Source organism: Anomaloglossus baeobatrachus, chromosome 9 (assembly GCF_048569485.1).
Source record: "Anomaloglossus baeobatrachus isolate aAnoBae1 chromosome 9, aAnoBae1.hap1, whole genome shotgun sequence".
NCBI classification, from domain to species: Eukaryota; Metazoa; Chordata; class Amphibia; order Anura; family Aromobatidae; genus Anomaloglossus; species Anomaloglossus baeobatrachus.
Window position 1 is genome coordinate 216,320,764 of NC_134361.1, and position 17,500 is coordinate 216,338,263.

At 51.0% G+C, this 17,500-nt stretch overlaps 2 protein-coding genes across 3 annotated transcripts in view; one reads left to right on the forward strand and one right to left on the reverse strand.

Moving 5' to 3' along the window:
- FKBP15 (FKBP prolyl isomerase family member 15) overlaps positions 1–7,868 on the reverse strand; it is a 32,830-nt gene extending 24,962 nt beyond the window's left edge. Inside the window, exons 1-3 of the mRNA XM_075324943.1 lie at positions 7,719–7,868; positions 473–582; positions 242–323 (exon numbers count right to left, since the gene is read on the reverse strand). Coding sequence (XP_075181058.1) covers positions 242–323; positions 473–582; positions 7,719–7,768 — 242 coding nt within the window. The 5' untranslated portion in view covers positions 7,769–7,868. The remainder of the gene's footprint in view (positions 1–241; positions 324–472; positions 583–7,718) is intronic.
- A 236-nt stretch (positions 7,869–8,104) lies between these two features.
- The window catches only part of SLC31A1 (solute carrier family 31 member 1), a 30,551-nt gene continuing 21,155 nt past the window's right edge, over positions 8,105–17,500 (forward strand). The window contains exons 1-2 of one of the 2 annotated variants that reach the window (XM_075324471.1): positions 8,126–8,197; positions 8,800–9,127. Coding sequence is in view for 1 of the 2 variants with exons in the window: in XM_075324470.1 (XP_075180585.1) it covers positions 8,119–8,197 (79 nt within the window). In the remaining variant the exon portion in view is untranslated. Of the gene's footprint in view, positions 8,198–8,799; positions 9,128–17,500 lie in introns of both variants that reach the window. The other variant, XM_075324470.1, reaches the window with a different exon arrangement.

Below are 17,500 nucleotides of genomic sequence, written 5' to 3' on the forward strand. Positions count from 1 at the left end.
TGGTGCAGTCACTGTGTACATACATTACTGATCCTGAGTTACCTCCTGTATTATCCTCCAGAGCTGCACTCACTATTGTGCTTGTGCAGTCACTGTGTACATACACGTGAATAGTGAGCGCAGCTCTGCAGTATCGTACAGAGTCAGTCCACTTCAGATGTCACCTTTTCGTTATATCTACACACAGACCATGGCGGTGTTCACACTGGGGGCTGTATATGTAGTGGGGGTGGGCACTTACTACTTGTAGGCGTGGACGGCTGTGGCGTACAGCACGGAGGGGGCAGCACTGGGGGCTGTGGACGGTTTGGGAGATTTTGTACCTGGAATGTGAATAAAGAGATATTAGCACAATGCGGCCATTATTTCCCTGCAGCCGCCTCCCTTCCCTTCCCGAGACCCCCGCCGACTCCCACAATGGCTTCAAAGGCCCATTCCCCACCACAAACAATGTGCGGAGCCGCGTCCTCACCCGCTGGCACCGCGCCCTTCTTGGGCTGCTTCGGAGCGGTGTAGTGGAAGGATTCGTTCCCCTGCGCGCCGCCGCCTTGGTCCATTCCAAAAAGAGACGCCAACTTGGCCCTATGAAATGAATGACAGCGGAATTACACACAATCACACCTAAAACCTCCGCTTCGTGTCAGTGAATGATTACATCCTTCTCACAGCTGAAGGTTTGTTACAATGTGTCAGTCTGGAACCCTCCGCTGTGAAACACGTGTGTAAAGAGGGTCGTATGTCACTGACAGCAAGCAGAGATGTTACAATATGGCACTAAAGTGATGCGTACAGCACAATAAGGGTCGGCCGCATCCTCCCCGCCCCGGCCCTGCACTGACCCGTGGTTCTCCTGCCAGTAGTAGTCCACCTTCCATCGTGGCACGCTCTCCCCCGGCTCGCCAGGACCCATTCCAGTGACGCAGCCGGACACGAGTGTGTGAAATCCGGCACGTCTCCGTGAAATTCTACAGTGAACGAGACCACCGAGTGATCCGCGTCCCCCCGAGCAGCCGCACAGCAGCAGGATGTCCGCTCCCAATGGCACTAATACAGATCATCTGACTCCAGTTTAGGAGCGGTCACTGGTGCCCCAGTCACGACCGCAAGTCACAGCATTCTCCGCAATGCGAGGGGTCACTCAATAAAGGCTTTTGTTTATGGAGAGATCATTACCACGAGGGCAGACACCAGCGCCAACCATTAACAAATACCAAGAAAAACCAGCAGGGGGCGCTGCTTCTTTCACTACCCCATACTAATCAGTGACCAACCACCAGGGGGTGCTGCTTCTGCCATTACCCCATACTAATCAGTGATAACCAACCAGCAGGGGGCGCTGCTTCTGCCATTACCCCATACTAATCAATGACCAACCACCAGGGGGCGCTGCTTCTGCCACTACACCATGCTAATCAGTGACCAACCACCAGGGGGCGCTGCTTCTGTCACTACGCCATGCTAATCAGTGACCAACCACCAGCAGGCGCTGCTTCTGTCACTACACCATGCTAATCAATGACCAACCACCAGGGGGCGCTGCTTCTGTCACTACGCCATGCTAATCAGTGACCAACCACCAGGGGGCGCTGCTTCTGCCACTAACCCATACTAATCAATGACCAACCACCAGGGGGCGCTGCTTCTGCCACTACCCCATACTAATCAGTGACCAACCACCAGGGGGCGCTGCTTCTGCCACTACCCCATACTAATCAATGACCAACCACCAGGGGGCGCTGCTTCTGCCACTACCCCATACTAATCAATGACCAACCACCAGGGGGCGCTGCTTCTGCCACTACCCCATACTAATCTGTGACCAACCACCAGGGGGGCGCTGCTTCTGCCACTACACCATGCTAATCAGTGACCAACCACCAGGGGGCGCTGCTTCTGCCACTACCCCATACTAATCTGTGACCAACCACCAGGGAGCGCTGCTTCTGCCACTAACCCATACTAATCAGTGACCAACCACCAGGGGGCGCTGCTTCTGTCACTACCCCATACTAATCAATGACCAACCACCAGGAGGCGCTGCTTCTGTCACTACCCCATACTAATCAGTGACCAACCACCAGGGGGCGCTGCTTCTGTCACTACCCCATACTAATCAGTGACCAACCACCAGGGGGCGCTGCTTCTGCCACTACCACATACTAATCAGTGACCAACCACCAGGGGGCGCTGCTTCTGCCACTACCCCATACTAATCAGTGACCAACCACCAGGGGGCGCTGCTTCTGTCACTACCCATGCTAATCAGTGACCAACCACCAGGGGGCGCTGCTTCTGTCACTACCCATGCTAATCAGTGACCAACCACCAGGAGGCGCTGCTTCTGCAACTACCCCATACTAATCAGTGACCAACCACCAGGGGGCGCTGCTTCTGCCACTACCCCATACTAATCAGTGACCAACCACCAGGGGGCGCTGCTTCTGCCACTACCCATACTAATCAGTGACCAACCACCAGGAGGCGCTGCTTCTGTCACTACCCATACTAATCAGTGACCAACCACCAGGGGGCGCTGCTTCTGCCACTACCCATACTAATCAGTGACCAACCACCAGGGGGCACTGCTTCTGCCACTACCCATACTAATCAGTGACCAACCACCAGGGGGCACTGCTTCTGCCACTACCCATACTAATCAATGACCAACCACCAGGAGGCACTGCTTCTGCCACTACCCCATACTAATCAATGACCAACCACCAGGGGGCGCTGCTTCTGCCACTACCCCATACTAATCAGTGACCAACCACCAGGGGGCGCTGCTTCTGCCACTACCCCATACTAATCAATGACCAACCACCAGGGGGCGCTGCTTCTGCCACTACCCCATACTAATCAATGACCAACCACCAGGGGGCGCTGCTTCTGCCACTACCCCATACTAATCAATGACCAACCACCAAGGGGCGCTGCTTCTGCCACTACCCCATACTAATCAATGACCAACCACCAGGGGGCGCTGCTTCTGCCACTACCCCATACTAATCAATGACCAACCACCAGGAGGCGCTGCTTCTGTCACTACCCCATACTAATCACTAGGGGGCGCTGCTTCCGTCACTACCCCATACTAATCACTAGGGGGCGCTGCTTCTGTCACTACCCCATACTAATCACTAGGGGGCGCTGCTTCTGCCACTACCCCATACTAGTCACTAGGGTGCGCTGCTTCCGTCACTACCCCATACTAATCACTAGGAGGCGCTGCTTCTGTCACTACCCCATACTAATCACTAGGAGGCGCTGCTTCTGCCACTACCCCATACTAATCACTAGGGGGCGCTGCTTCTGTCATTACCCCATACTAATCACCAGGGGGCGCTGCTTCTGCCACTACCCCATACTAATCACTAGGGGGCGCTGCTTCCGTCATTACCCCATACTAATCACCAGGGGGCGCTGCTTCTGCCACTACCCCATACTAATCACTAGGGGGCGCTGCTTCTGTCACTACCCCATACTAATCACTAGGGGGCGCTGCTTCTGCCACTACCCCATACTAATCACTAGGGGGCGCTGCTTCTGTCACTACCCCATACTAATCACTAGGGGCGCTGCTTCTGCCACTACCCCATACTAATCACTAGGGGGCGCTGCTTCTGCCACTACCCCATACTAATCACTAGGGGCGCTGCTTCTGCCACTACCCCATACTAATCACTAGGGGCGCTGCTTCTGCCACTACCCCATACTAATCACTAGGGGCGCTGCTTCTGTCACTACCCCATACTAATCACTAGGGGCGCTGCTTCTGCCACTACCCCATACTAATCACTAGGGGGCGCTGCTTCTGTCACTACCCCATACTAATCACTAGGGGGCGCTGCTTCTGTCACTACCCCATACTAATCACTAGGGGGCGCTGCTTCTGTCACTACCCCATACTAATCACTAGGGGCGCTGCTTCTGCCACTACCCCATACTAATCACTAGGGGCGCTGCTTCTGTCACTACCCCATACTAATCACTAGGGGCGCTGCTTCTGCCACTACCCCATACTAATCACTAGGGGGCGCTGCTTCTGCCACTACCCCATACTAATCACTAGGGGCGCTGCTTCTGCCACTACCCCATACTAATCACTAGGGGGCGCTGCTTCTGTCACTACCCCATACTAATCACTAGGGGGCGCTGCTTCTCACCGACCCATACTAGTCACTAGGGGGCGCTGCCTCTCACTGACCCATACTAGTCACTAGGGGGCGCTGCTTCTGTCACTACCCCATACTAATCACTAGGGGGCGCTGCTTCTGTCACTACCCCATACTAATCACTAGGGAGCGCTGTTTCTGTCACTACCCCATACTAATCACTAGGGGGCGCTGCTTCTGTCACTACCCCATACTAATCACTAGGGGGCGCTGCTTCTCACCGACCCATATTCATGAATTAAACACTAGGAGGCAGCAAAATTCCCCAAACTATATGGCAGAGATGCTGCAGTGATTCATTTTAGGATAGCACGGTCCTGCTGGGATCAATAGTTCCACCACTTGTCGATTAAAACATGGACAATTCAGCCCGATCACAGGAGGGGGGGGGGGGGGGCGCCGTCCTGCGGGGCTGGGGAGCTTTGTCATTGACTCCCCTTAGAAAGCGGGGTGACCACCATTACAGGCACTACGACCGATCCCACAAGGTGGTCTCCCGCCCGCGTCTACTGAAGTCAATTCCCCTCTCGGATCTTAGGAACCTCTTTCAGAACAGAGAAGCCCTGAAGCTGCTGATACAAAGAGCCCGGCCCGTGACGGATGCGATCAGCTGACGCCGAGCGCTCCGCAGCCACCGCCGCCATCATCTTCTGCTTTTTCACCCATCTGCTTATCAGGGACACTTCCTCCTGGTAACACAATCACTGTACCAATGTGTCAGGGTGAGGAACTGACCTCAGCGCGTATCACAGTCTATTGTTCTCTGTTATCAGACATTCAAAGCTGGGGAGCAACAACTATATGACAGGAAAGTAAAATGTATTGCTCCCTGTTATCAGCCATTACTGGGGGAGGTGGTTGCGGTGCTCAGAGCAGGATGGAGCGCGATGCAGGTCATTTTTCGCCCAATTGCGTCGCACAGAGCAGGACGGAGGGCGGCGCAGGTAGTTCTTCCCCCGGCGGTGGCGCACAGAGCAAGACGGAGGGCGGCGTAGGTCGTTCTTCCCCCGGTGGTGGCGCACAGAGCAAGACGGAGGGCGGCGCAGGTCGTTCTTCCTCCGGTGGCAGTGCACAGAGCAAGACGGAGGGCGGCGCAGGTCGTTCTTCCTCCGGTGGCAGTGCACAAAGCAGGACGGAGGGCGGCGCAGGTCGTTCTTCCTCCGGTGGCAGTGCACAGAGCAGGACGGAGGGTGGCGCTGGTCGTTCTTCCTCCGGTGTCAGTGCACAAAGCAGGACGGAGGGTGGCGCTGGTCGTTCTTCCTCCGGTGTCAGTGCACAAAGCAGGACGGAGGGTGGCGCTGGTCGTTCTTCCTCCGGTGGCAGTGCACAGAGCAGGACGGAGGGTGGAGCTGGTCGTTCTTCCTCCGGTGGCAGTGCACAAAGCAGGACGGAGGGTGGCGCTGGTCGTTCTTCCTCCGGTGGCAGTGCACAAAGCAGGACGGAGGGTGGAGCTGGTCGTTCTTCCTCCGGTTGCGTTGCGCAGAGCAGGACGGAGGTTGATGCAGGTTGTTTTTCCCCTGGTGGCGGAGCACAGAGCAGGACGGAGGGCGTTGCTGGCCGTTCTTCCTCCGGTTGCGTAGCACAGAGTAGAACGGAGGGTGGCGCAAGTTGTTCTGTCCCTAATTGCATCGTACAGAGCAGGACGGAGGGCGGCGCAGGTCGTTCTTCCTCCCGTTTGCATCGTACAGAGCAGGACGGAGGGCGGCGCAGGTCATTCTTCCCCCGGTTGCATTGCACAGAGCAGGACGGAGGGCGGTGCAGGTCGTTCTTCCTCCCGGTTGCATTGCACAGAGCAGGACGGAGGGTGGCGCAGGTCGTTCTTCCTCCCGGTTGCGGCGCACAGAGCAGGACGGAGGGCGGTGCAGGTCATTCTTCCTCCTGGTTGCATTGCACAGAGCAGGACGGAGGGCGGTGCAGGTCGTTCTTCCCCCGGTTGCATTGCACAGAGCAGGATGGAGGGCGGTGCAGGTCATTCTTCCTCCTGGTTGCATTGCACAGAGCAGGACGGAGGGCGGTGCAGGTCATTCTTCCTCCTGGTTGCATTGCACAGAGCAGGACGGAGGGTGGCGCAGGTCGTTCTTCCCCCGGTTGCATTGCACAAAGCAGGACGGAGGGCGGTGCAGGTCGTTCTTCCCCCGGTTGCATCGTACAGAGCAGGACGGAGGGTGGCGCAGGTCGTTCTTCCTCCCGGTTGCATTGCACAGAGCAGGACGGAGGGTGGCGCAGGTCGTTCTTCCTCCCGGTTGCGGCGCACAGAGCAGGACGGAGGGCGGTGCAGGTCATTCTTCCTCCTGGTTGCATTGCACAGAGCAGGACGGAGGGCGGTGCAGGTCATTCTTCCTCCTGGTTGCATTGCACAGAGCAGGACGGAGGGTGGCGCAGGTCGTTCTTCCCCCGGTTGCATTGCACAGAGCAGGACGGAGGGCGGTGCAGGTCATTCTTCCCCCGGTTGCATTGCACAGAGCAGGACGGAGGGCGGTGCAGGTCGTTCTTCCTCCCGGTTGCGGCGCACAGAGCAGGACGGAGGGCGGCGCAGGTCGTTCTTCCGTTGGTTGCATCGTACAGAGCAGGACGGAGGTTGATGCAGGTCGTTCTTCCCCCGGTTGCATTGCACAGAGCAGGACGGAGGGCGGTGCAGGTCGTTCTTCCCCCGGTTGCATTGCACAGAGCAGGACGGAGGGCGGAGCAAGTCGTTCTTTCCCCGATTGCGGCGCACAGAGCAGGACGGAGGGCGGTGCAGGTCATTCTTCCTCCCGGTTGCATTGCACAGATCAGGACGGAGGGCGGTGCAGGTCATTCTTCCTCCCGGTTGCATTGCACAGATCAGGACGGAGGGTGGCGCAGGTCGTTCTTCCCCCGGTTGCATTGCACAGAGCAGGACGGAGGGCGGTGCAGGTCGTTCTTCCCCCGGTTGCATTGCACAGAGCAGGACAGAGGGCGGCGCAGGTCGTTCTTCCTCCCGTTTGCAGCGCACAGAGCAGGACGGAGGGCGGCGCAGGTCGTTCTTCCTCCCGGTTGCATTGCACAGAGCAGGACGGAGGGCGGTGCAGGTTGTTCTTCCCCCGGTTGCATCGTACAGAGCAGGACGGAGGGCGGAGCAAGTCGGTCTTTCCCCGATTGCGGCGCACAGAGCAGGACGGAGGGCGGTGCAGGTCATTCTTCTACGGTTGCAGCGCAGGTTGAGGCACTACAACTCCCAGCATTGAATCACCGACAGAGATGAAAACCACTATGTGAGACTATAGAAGCAGCTCACGATGGATCCATTCACTGACAGCCAGCAGATCCTGCACTGATGCGCCCTGACCTGACGGCCTCCCCTGCATTCATTGCTGACGGTTTCCATTCACCACAAACTCATCCCAATGGAAATAAGTCATTGTGGGACTACAAGTCCCAGCATTCTCAGGCAGACACCGCCTGCTGGGACTTGCAGTTCCGCCCACTCTGAGTGTATATCAGTTACACTGAATGTTTTCATTACTTTCTATGAAGCTGGCCTGTATAAAGTGAGTGGAGGGGCCCCGGCTCTCAGGGGCCACTTACCCTCCAGTGGGGGACAAAAAGTCCGCATCCTCCTCGTCTGGCCCAAACATGACGGCGTCGAGCAGAGCCGGAGCAGCAGCCCCTGCAGCAGCCTCTTCCGGGCGGGCAGCCTGACAGTCACACGGCAGTCAGCTGACCCCCTACACTCCCACTACAAACTCGTTTTACCGCTGCCGTAAAGCAAACGTCGGGAATTCACATTAAAAGGCATCGCGTGGCGGTAATCTCTATTGGTGGAACGCAGGAGGGGCTTATTCAGGCCTCGCTATGGACAGCCAATCAGAATGCGGAATTGGTGAATTGTAGAAGGTGATTGGCAGGAGAGGGCGCGGCTTGGTAAAAGGGATTCATTCAGCTATTCGTCCCTCTCTGACGTCAGTGGGCGGGGTCTTGTCGGCGGATGTGTCAGAGTCGGCGGCGGAGGATTGTGGCTGCGGAGCGCGGAGGTGACAGCGGTCAGACGCGGCGGTGGCGGCCAGGTGAGGCGGCGGAGACCGGGGCTGTGTGCGGGGGAAAGTACAAGACCTGCTGGAGACTTGTGCAAAGTTACAGGGGGCGGCAGAGTTCACCTTTAATAGGGGTCAGTGTCACCCTCCTATGTGAGGGCTCTGCATCCTGCAGGGGAAGAGCAATGCTCTGCAGACCCTCCCCCGAGGAGCCCAGACCCCCAATATTGGGGGAGGGGCGCAGCCTGCGCTCTACATCCCTGCTCTGGCATTGTGTAGGGGGGGTCTCCCCTTTATTTGTGATTGCAGTTGTCATGGTAACAGTTTTGGGGCACCCTCAGTACTTTTGTAACGGCTTCTGCTGGGTGTTGTAGTTCTCCGAGCCTTTATATCTCTGTGTTTGCATTGTGATTACATATGGGACCCCACCCCCGGGACCCCCTTCCCCCCCAAAAAAAATGTGGACGTATGGCGCAAGCGACATCTCAGTCAGTTCACCATAGGACCCCGTACTGTGAATTCTCCTCCAGCCTCTTCATCCCATATGGACTTCCCCTTTAATTTAAAGGCGCTCTCCGCTCACATTGCAGCATCTGTTGGCTTGTTTCCTCACACATTATTCTTTCTGCCGGCAGGAGACGGACGGATATAAATTGTGACTTATCCCTTTAAATTCCATCCTGGAATCAAGAGTCCAGGGGGCGGAGTCACTGAATGATTGACAGCGGCTTAGTTTGCTTTCTGATCTCGCTCTCTGTGTTCTCGGGCGTCTTATAATTATAATTTCTACTGATATCCGGCCAATCGCTCCGCACCCCCGAACGGCGAGGAAATTACAGGGAACTCGTTAGCAGATCCGAGGCGGCTGCTGCCCGGGAGGTTTTGGCACCGGCTGATTCTCTGTGACATTTTGGCTGCGGACCAGCGCTGGGTCATCTGATATCACCGTGGACTCGTTACAAGGTATTAGCTCCATGTAATTACATCTGACCGTGCGGGGAGAGTTTGGGCGCAGCATGGCAGGGGGATGTGTGGGGGAGCAGCATGGCAGGGGGATGTGTGGGGGAGCAGCATGGCAGGGGGATGTGTGGGGGCGCAGCATGGCAGGGGGATGTGTGGGGGAGCAGCATGGCAGGGGGATGTGTGGGGGCGCAGCATGGCAGGGGGACGTGTGGGGGCGCAGCATGGCAGGGGGACGTGTGGGGGCGCAGCATGGCAGGGGGACGTGTGGGGGCGCAGCATGGCAGGGGGACGTGTGGGGGGCGCAGCATGGCAGGGGGACGTGTGGGGGCGCAGCATGGCAGGGGGACGTGTGGGGGCGCAGCATGGCAGGGGGACGTGTGGGGGCGCAGCATGGCAGGGGGACGTGTGGGGGCGCAGCATGGCAGGGGGACGTGTGGGGGCGCAGCATGGCAGGGGGACGTGTGGGGGCGCAGCATGGCAGGGGGACGTGTGGGGGCGCAGCATGGCAGGGGGACGTGTGGGGGAGCAGCATGGCAGGGGGGACGTGTGGGGGAGCAGCATGGCAGGGGGACGTGTGGGGGCGCAGCATGGCAGAGGGACGTGTGGGGGAGCAGCATGGCAGGGGGACGTGTGGGGGCGCAGCATGGCAGAGGGACGTGTGGGGGCGCAGCATGGCAGAGGGACGTGTGGGGGCGCAGCATGGCAGGGGGACGTGTGGGGGCGCAGCATGGCAGGGTGACGTGTGGAGGCGCAGCATGGCAGGGTGACGTGTGGGGGCGCAGCATGGCAGGGTGACGTGTGGAGGCGCAGCATGGCAGGGGGGACGTGTGGGGGCGCAGCATGGCAGGGGGACGTGTGGGGGCGCAGCATGGCAGGGGGATGTGTGGGGGCGCAGCATGGCAGGGGGATGTGTGGGGGCTGCACCAGTGTGATTGTGCACATACTGGTCACACAGCGCTCATGTCATACAGCTGTTTTGCTTCTTGCCATGCTGCTGGCAACAGTAGTAATAATTGTGCCATATAGTTCCATATAATACTGCACTACCATGGCTGTATATCTAATATCATATGGGAAATATTTCATAGTGCCCAAAGTAGTAGTAATAATACTTCTATATGGGCGCTGTATGACTGTATTACACAAGTGAACAATGTCCAGAGTGATATAGAAAACTGAACAGTGGCTAGAGGCCAAATGTCGTCATATAGTGCCTGTATAATACCGCGCTACAGAGGCTGTATGTCTGGTGTCTGATAGTAGTAATAATAATGTGATGTGCACTTCATGGGGAAAAGTATTCCCCGCTCTTCTGGGAAGGATTTCTACAAGATTTTGGAGGCGTCTGTGGAATTTTTGCCCCTTCACCCTGAAGATCATTTGTGGGGTGACCCTGATTTTGGGGGGGTCTGGGCTCAGAGTCTCCATTATAGGATGGGGCTGAGGTGGAGCTCTGTGCGGTGTCATGTTCTGCACCCTCCATGTCTGTGTGGAGCTTGTGCATTGGGCAGAGTCATGGGGAACAGAAAAGGCCCCAAATTGTTCCCACAAAGCTGAAGCTACAATTGTCCACAATGTCTTGCGCTGACCCATCACTGAGACTGAGGCCGCGGCCGCCCCCTGCTAACAGCCCGGAGCATCCTCCTCCACCATCATATGTACAGCGGGCACAATGCAGTCAGAGGGTAACGTCCTCTATCACCAAACCCAGACTCCTCCATCAGACGCAGATAGAGCAGTGCGATCCATCCCTGCACAGAACACGTCTCCTGAGTCCAGTGGTGACTACTTTACACCGCTCCATCCGATGCTCGCCATTGTGCTTGGTGATGTACGGCTCGGCATTGTGCTTGGTGATGTACGGCTCTGCATTGTGCTTGGTGATGTACGGCTCTGCATTGTGCTTGGTGATGTACGGCTCTGCATTGTGCTTGGTGATGTACGGCTCTGCATTGTGCTTGGTGATGTACGGCTCGGCATTGTGCTTGGTGATGTACGGCTCGGCATTGTGCTTGGTGATGTACGGCTCAGTATTGTGCTTGGTGATGTACGGCTCGGTATTGTGCTTGGTGATGTACGGCTCAGTATTGTGCTTGGTGATGTACGGCTCGGTATTGTGCTTGGTGATGTACGGCTCAGCATTGTGCTTGGTGATGTACGGCTCGGCTTTGTGCTTGGTGATGTACGGCTCGGTATTGTGCTTGGTGATGTACGGCTCGGTATTGTGCTTGGTGATGTACGGCTCGGCTTTGTGCTTGGTGATGTACGGCTCGGCTTTGTGCTTGGTGATGTACGGCTCGGCTTTGTGCTTGGTGATGTACAGCTCAGCATTGTGCTTGGTGATGTACGGCTCGGTATTGTGCTTGGTGATGTACGGCTCAGCATTGTGCTTGGTGATGTACGGCTCGGCATTGGGCTTGGTGATGTATGGCTCGGTATTGTGCTTGGTGATGTACGGCTCAGCATTGTGCTTGGTGATGTACGGCTCGGCATTGGGCTTGGTGATGTACGGCTCGGTTTTGGGCTTGGTGACACGCGGCTCCTACCTCTGCTCGGCCATGAAGCCCCCAGTGGACGCAGTGTTTGTGCTGATATTACCAGAGGAGGTCTGGACTCTGCAGTTATGGGGTCAGCAGAGCAATGGGGACTTTTCAGCACTCGGCCCCCCGCTCTGTAATGTTATGGGGGTCTCCGTTTTGTGGCTGAGTTGTTGCAGTTCCTTCCATTTCTCAATATCACTCAGGGGGTGACGGGAAAGGAGGTTGTATCATAGGGAGCAACAAGGCACTGATGGACCCCACAAATGGCGCTCGTCTCTCCCCCCGAGTACCGTTGCCCTCCTGGCATTTTCCTGTTTGCCATGTCATACAATATCCTGAGCACATGTGACCACCCCGTGGGCCACTACACAACCGCTTTGGTGGCCATTTTTATTCCCTTCCATTACAGATGGAGCTCCTGAGTTGTCCGGATCTTGGCATCTCATTCCCAGGATTAACTCGACGACTTTTGGGGTCACGCTGCCCCTGCCAAGGGTTTGTCTGAGATTAAGGGGTCGTGTGAGGACGCTCTTCTTCCAGGCTGTATTCTGGGTCATTGTAGCTGCTGCTGCTGCCGCTTTGCTTTTAACCCTCTCCTTTCTGCCTCTTCTATTGATACTTACAGTGCCTTGCGAAAGTATTCAGCCCCCTTGAATTTTTCAACCTTTTCCCACATTTCAGGCTTTAAACATAAAGATAAAAATGTTAATGTTCTGGTGAAGAATCAACAACAAGTGACACAATTGTGAAGTTGAATGAAATTTATTGCTTATTTTAACATTTTATAAAAAACAAATAACTGAAAATTGGGGCGTGCAATATTATTCACCCCCTTTACATTCAGTGCAGCAAACTCACTCCAGAAGTTGATTGAGGATCTCTGAATGATCCAATGTTGTCCTAAATGACTGATGATGATAAATATAAGCCTCTGTGTGTAATCAAGTCTCCGTATAATGCCCCTGCTCTGTGATAGTCTCAGGGTTCTGTGTAAAGCGCAGAGAGCATCATGAAGACCAAGGAACACAACAGGCAGGTCCATGATACTGTTGTGGAGAGATTTAAAGCCGGATTTGGTTGCAAAAAGATTTCCACAACTTTAAACAAGAAGCACTGTGCAAGCGATCATATTGAAATGGAAGGAGGATCATACCACTGCAAAGCTACCAAGACCCGGCCGTCCATCCAAACTATCATCTCACACAAGGAGAAGACTGATCAGAGACGCAGCCAAGAGGCCCATGATCCCTCTGGATGATCTGCAGAGATCTACAGCTGAGGTGGGAGAGTCTGTCCATAGGACAACAATCACTGCACAAATCTGGAAGAGTGGCAAGAAGTAAGCCATTTCTCAAAGATAGCCATAAAAAGTGTTGTTTAAAGTTTACCACAAGCCACTGGAGACACCAAACATGTGGAAGAAGGTGCTCTGCTCAGATGAAACCAAAATCTAACTATTTGGGCACAATGCCAAACTCATCACCCTGAACACACCATCCCCACTGTCAAACATGGTGGTGGCAGCATCATGGTTTGGGCCTGCTTTTCTTCCGCAGGAACAGGGAAGATGGTTCAAATTGATGGGATGATGGATGGAGACAAATACAGGACCATTCTTGAAAAAAACCTGTTGGGAGTCTGCAAAAGACCTGAGACTGGGACGGAGATTTCTCTTCCAAAAAGACAATGATCCCAAACATAAAGCAAAATCTACAATGGAATGGTTCACAAATAACCGTATCCAGGTGTTAAAATGGCCAAGTCACAGCCCAGACCTGAACCCAATTGAGAATCTGTGGAAAGAGCTGAAAACTGCTGTTCACAAACGCCTCCATCCAACCTCACTCAGCTCCAGCTGTTTACAAAGGAAGAATGGGCGAGAATTTCACCTCTCCATGTGCAAAACTGATAGACACATACCCCAAGAGACTGCAGCTGTAATCGCAGCAAAAGGGGGCGCTACAAAGGATTAACTTAAAGGGGATGAATAATATTGCACGCCCCAATTTTCAGTTTATTATTTTTAAAAAATATTTAAAATAAGCAATAAATTTCCTTCACAATTGTGTCCACTTGTTGTTAATTCTTCACCAGAACATTAACATTTTTATCTTTATGTTTGAAGCCTGAAATGTGGGAAAAGTTTGAAAAATTCAAGGGGCTGAATACTTTCACAAGGCACTGTATGTATATCCTAAAATCTGGTGGTCCTAAACCATGGATCTGCTGGGTGGGGGGGGGGTGTTAGTTTTCGGTAATTGGTCACAGACCTGTTTGTATCCCGGCCCACGTGTTTGCACGGTGTGGACATTGCGCCCGGCTTGTTGTGCTTGGCACCCGCGGTGTTTGATGTAAAGTTTGCTTTGATTGCGTCTCTTATTACCGGCTTCTTACCCAATCCGTACCCGTAATCACACCCCTCTGTTTTTCCCAGAATCCGAAATCTCAAATCGTAAGTGATACATTTCCAATTTGACGGGAATATGGAAAACTTTTTGTTTTTTTTTTTATCCTCTGAAAAGAGGAAATAAGTCTCCGTCACATTGTGCCGTCAGGGTCACGTGTGTCCGGCCGCACATTGCTCTGGGGGTCCGGGATCTTCAGCGCTATCGTGTGCCTGTTCCTTTAAGACTCGGGGGCTTCTGGTTCTAATTACTAAACTGCAGCTTCTGTTGTGAAATAGAAGGGGGTTTGTTTACATATTTATTTTGCAACTTGTTTAACCAATAGAATTGGATACAAAGTAACAGATTCCATATAATCCCTTAAAATCCTTTTTAATGGCCCATTAGGGGTTGCTCTGTCCATCAGCGTCCTGCGCTCAGTGTTTCCTGACGCCGCAGAGTCCAAGGTTCTATGTAGCTGCGGATTGTAGAAAACTGACAATTTACAGAATTGCTGGGGTCAAAGTTCACCTGATCCGCTCCCTGCAACGCGGTCCTGTCCGGGGAACCTCCATAATATGTCAACATGTCGCCTATCCCCAAATATGCCACTATTGTCTCACACTCCGGCTCAGCGCTCACAGACAAGCAGAAGCCTCATTAATCTGCAGCCGAGACTGGGAACCGGACCGAACAATGGAGATTGTGTGCGGCCCGAAGTGGAATGAAATGAGGATGCCAATAACCAAAATAAGAGGCAAATCTGGTATATAATGTAATACTGCCCCCTATGTGCAAAAATATAACTACTATAATACTGCTCCCTATGTACAAGAATATAACTACTATAATACTGCCCCTATATACAAGAATATAACTACTATAATACTGCCCCTATATACAAGAATATAACTACTATAATACTGCTCCCTATATACAAGAATATAACTACTATAATACTGCCCCTATATACAAGAATATAACTACTATAATACTGCTCCCTATGTACAAGAATATAACTACTATAATACTGCCTCCATGTACAAGAATATAACTACTATAATACTGCCCCCTATGTGCAAGAATATAACTACTATAATACTGCTCCCTATGTACAAGAATGTAACTACTATAATACTGCCCCTATATACAAGAATATAACTACTATAATACTGCCCCTATATACAAGAATATAACTACTATAATACTGCCCCCTATGTACAAGAATATAACTACTATAATACTGCCTCCATGTACAAGAATATAACTACTATAATACTGCCCCCTATGTGCAAGAATATAACTACTATAATACTGCTCCCTATGTACAAGAATATAACTACTATAATACTGCCCCTATATACAAGAATATAACTACTATAATACTGCCCCTATATACAAGAATATAACTACTATAATACTGCTCCCTATATACAAGAATATAACTACTATAATACTGCCCCTATATACAAGAATATAACTACTATAATACTGCCCCTATATACAAGAATATAACTACTATAATACTGCTCCCTATGTACAAGAATATAACTACTATAATACTGCCCCTATATACAAGAATATAACTACTATAATACTGCTCCCTATGTACAAGAATATAACTACTATAATACTGCCTCCATGTACAAGAATATAACTACTATAATACTGCCCCCTATGTGCAAGAATATAACTACTATAATACTGCTCCCTATGTACAAGAATGTAACTACTATAATACTGCCCCTATATACAAGAATATAACTACTATAATACTGCCCCTATATACAAGAATATAACTACTATAATACTGCCCCCTATGTACAAGAATATAACTACTATAATACTGCCTCCATGTACAAGAATATAACTACTATAATACTGCCCCCTATGTGCAAGAATATAACTACTATAATACTGCTCCCTATGTACAAGAATATAACTACTATAATACTGCCCCTATATACAAGAATATAACTACTATAATACTGCCCCTATATACAAGAATATAACTACTATAATACTGCTCCCTATATACAAGAATATAACTACTATAATACTGCCCCTATATACAAGAATATAACTACTATAATACTGCTCCCTATGTACAAGAATATAACTACTATAATACTGCTCCCTATGTACAAGAATATAACTACTATAATACTGCCTCCATGTACAAGAATATAACTACTATAATACTGCCCCCTATGTGCAAGAATATAACTACTATAATACTGCCCCTATATACAAGAATATAACTACTATAATACTGCTCCCTATGTACAAGAATATAACTACTATAATACTGCCCCTATATACAAGAATATAACTACTATAATACGGCCCCTATATACAAGAATATAACTACTATAATACTGCCCCGATATACAAGAATATAACTACTATAATACTGCTCCCTATATACAAGAATATAACTACTATAATACTGCCCCTATATACAAGAATATAACTACTATAATACTGCTCCCTATGTACAAGAATATAACTACTATAATACTGCCTCCATGTACAAGAATATAACTACTATAATACTGCCCCCTATGTGCAAGAATATAACTACTATAATACTGCTCCCTATGTACAAGAATATAACTACTATAATACTGCCCCTATATACAAGAATATAACTACTATAATACTGCTCCCTATGTACAAGAATATAACTACTATAATACTGCCCCTATATACAAGAATATAACTACTATAATACTGCTCCCTATGTACAAGAATATAACTACTATAATACTGCCCCTATATACAAGAATATAACTACTATAATACTGCTCCCTATATACAAGAATATAACTACTATAATACTGCCCCTATATACAAGAATATAACTACTATAATACTGCTCCCTATGTACAAGAATATAACTACTATAATACTGCCTCCATGTACAAGAATATAACTACTATAATACTGCCCCCTATGTGCAAGAATATAACTACTATAATACTGCCCCCTATATACAAGAATATAACTACTATAATACTGCCCCTATATACAAGAATATAACTACTATAATACTGCTCCCTATGTACAAGAATATAACTACTATAATACTGCCCCCTATGTGCAAGAATATAACTACTATAATACTGCCCCCTATATACAAGAATATAACTACTATAATACTGCCCCTATATACAAGAATATAACTACTATAATACTGCCCCCTATGTACAAGAATATAACTACTATAATACTGCCCCTATGTACAAGAATATAACTACTATAATACTGCCCCCTATGTGCAAGAATATAACTACTATAATACTGCCCCTATTTACAAGAATATAACTACTATAATACTGCTCCCTATGTACAAGAATATAACTACTATAATACTGCCCCCTATATACTAGAATATAACTACTATAATACTGCCCCCTATGTACAAGAATATAACTACTATAATACTG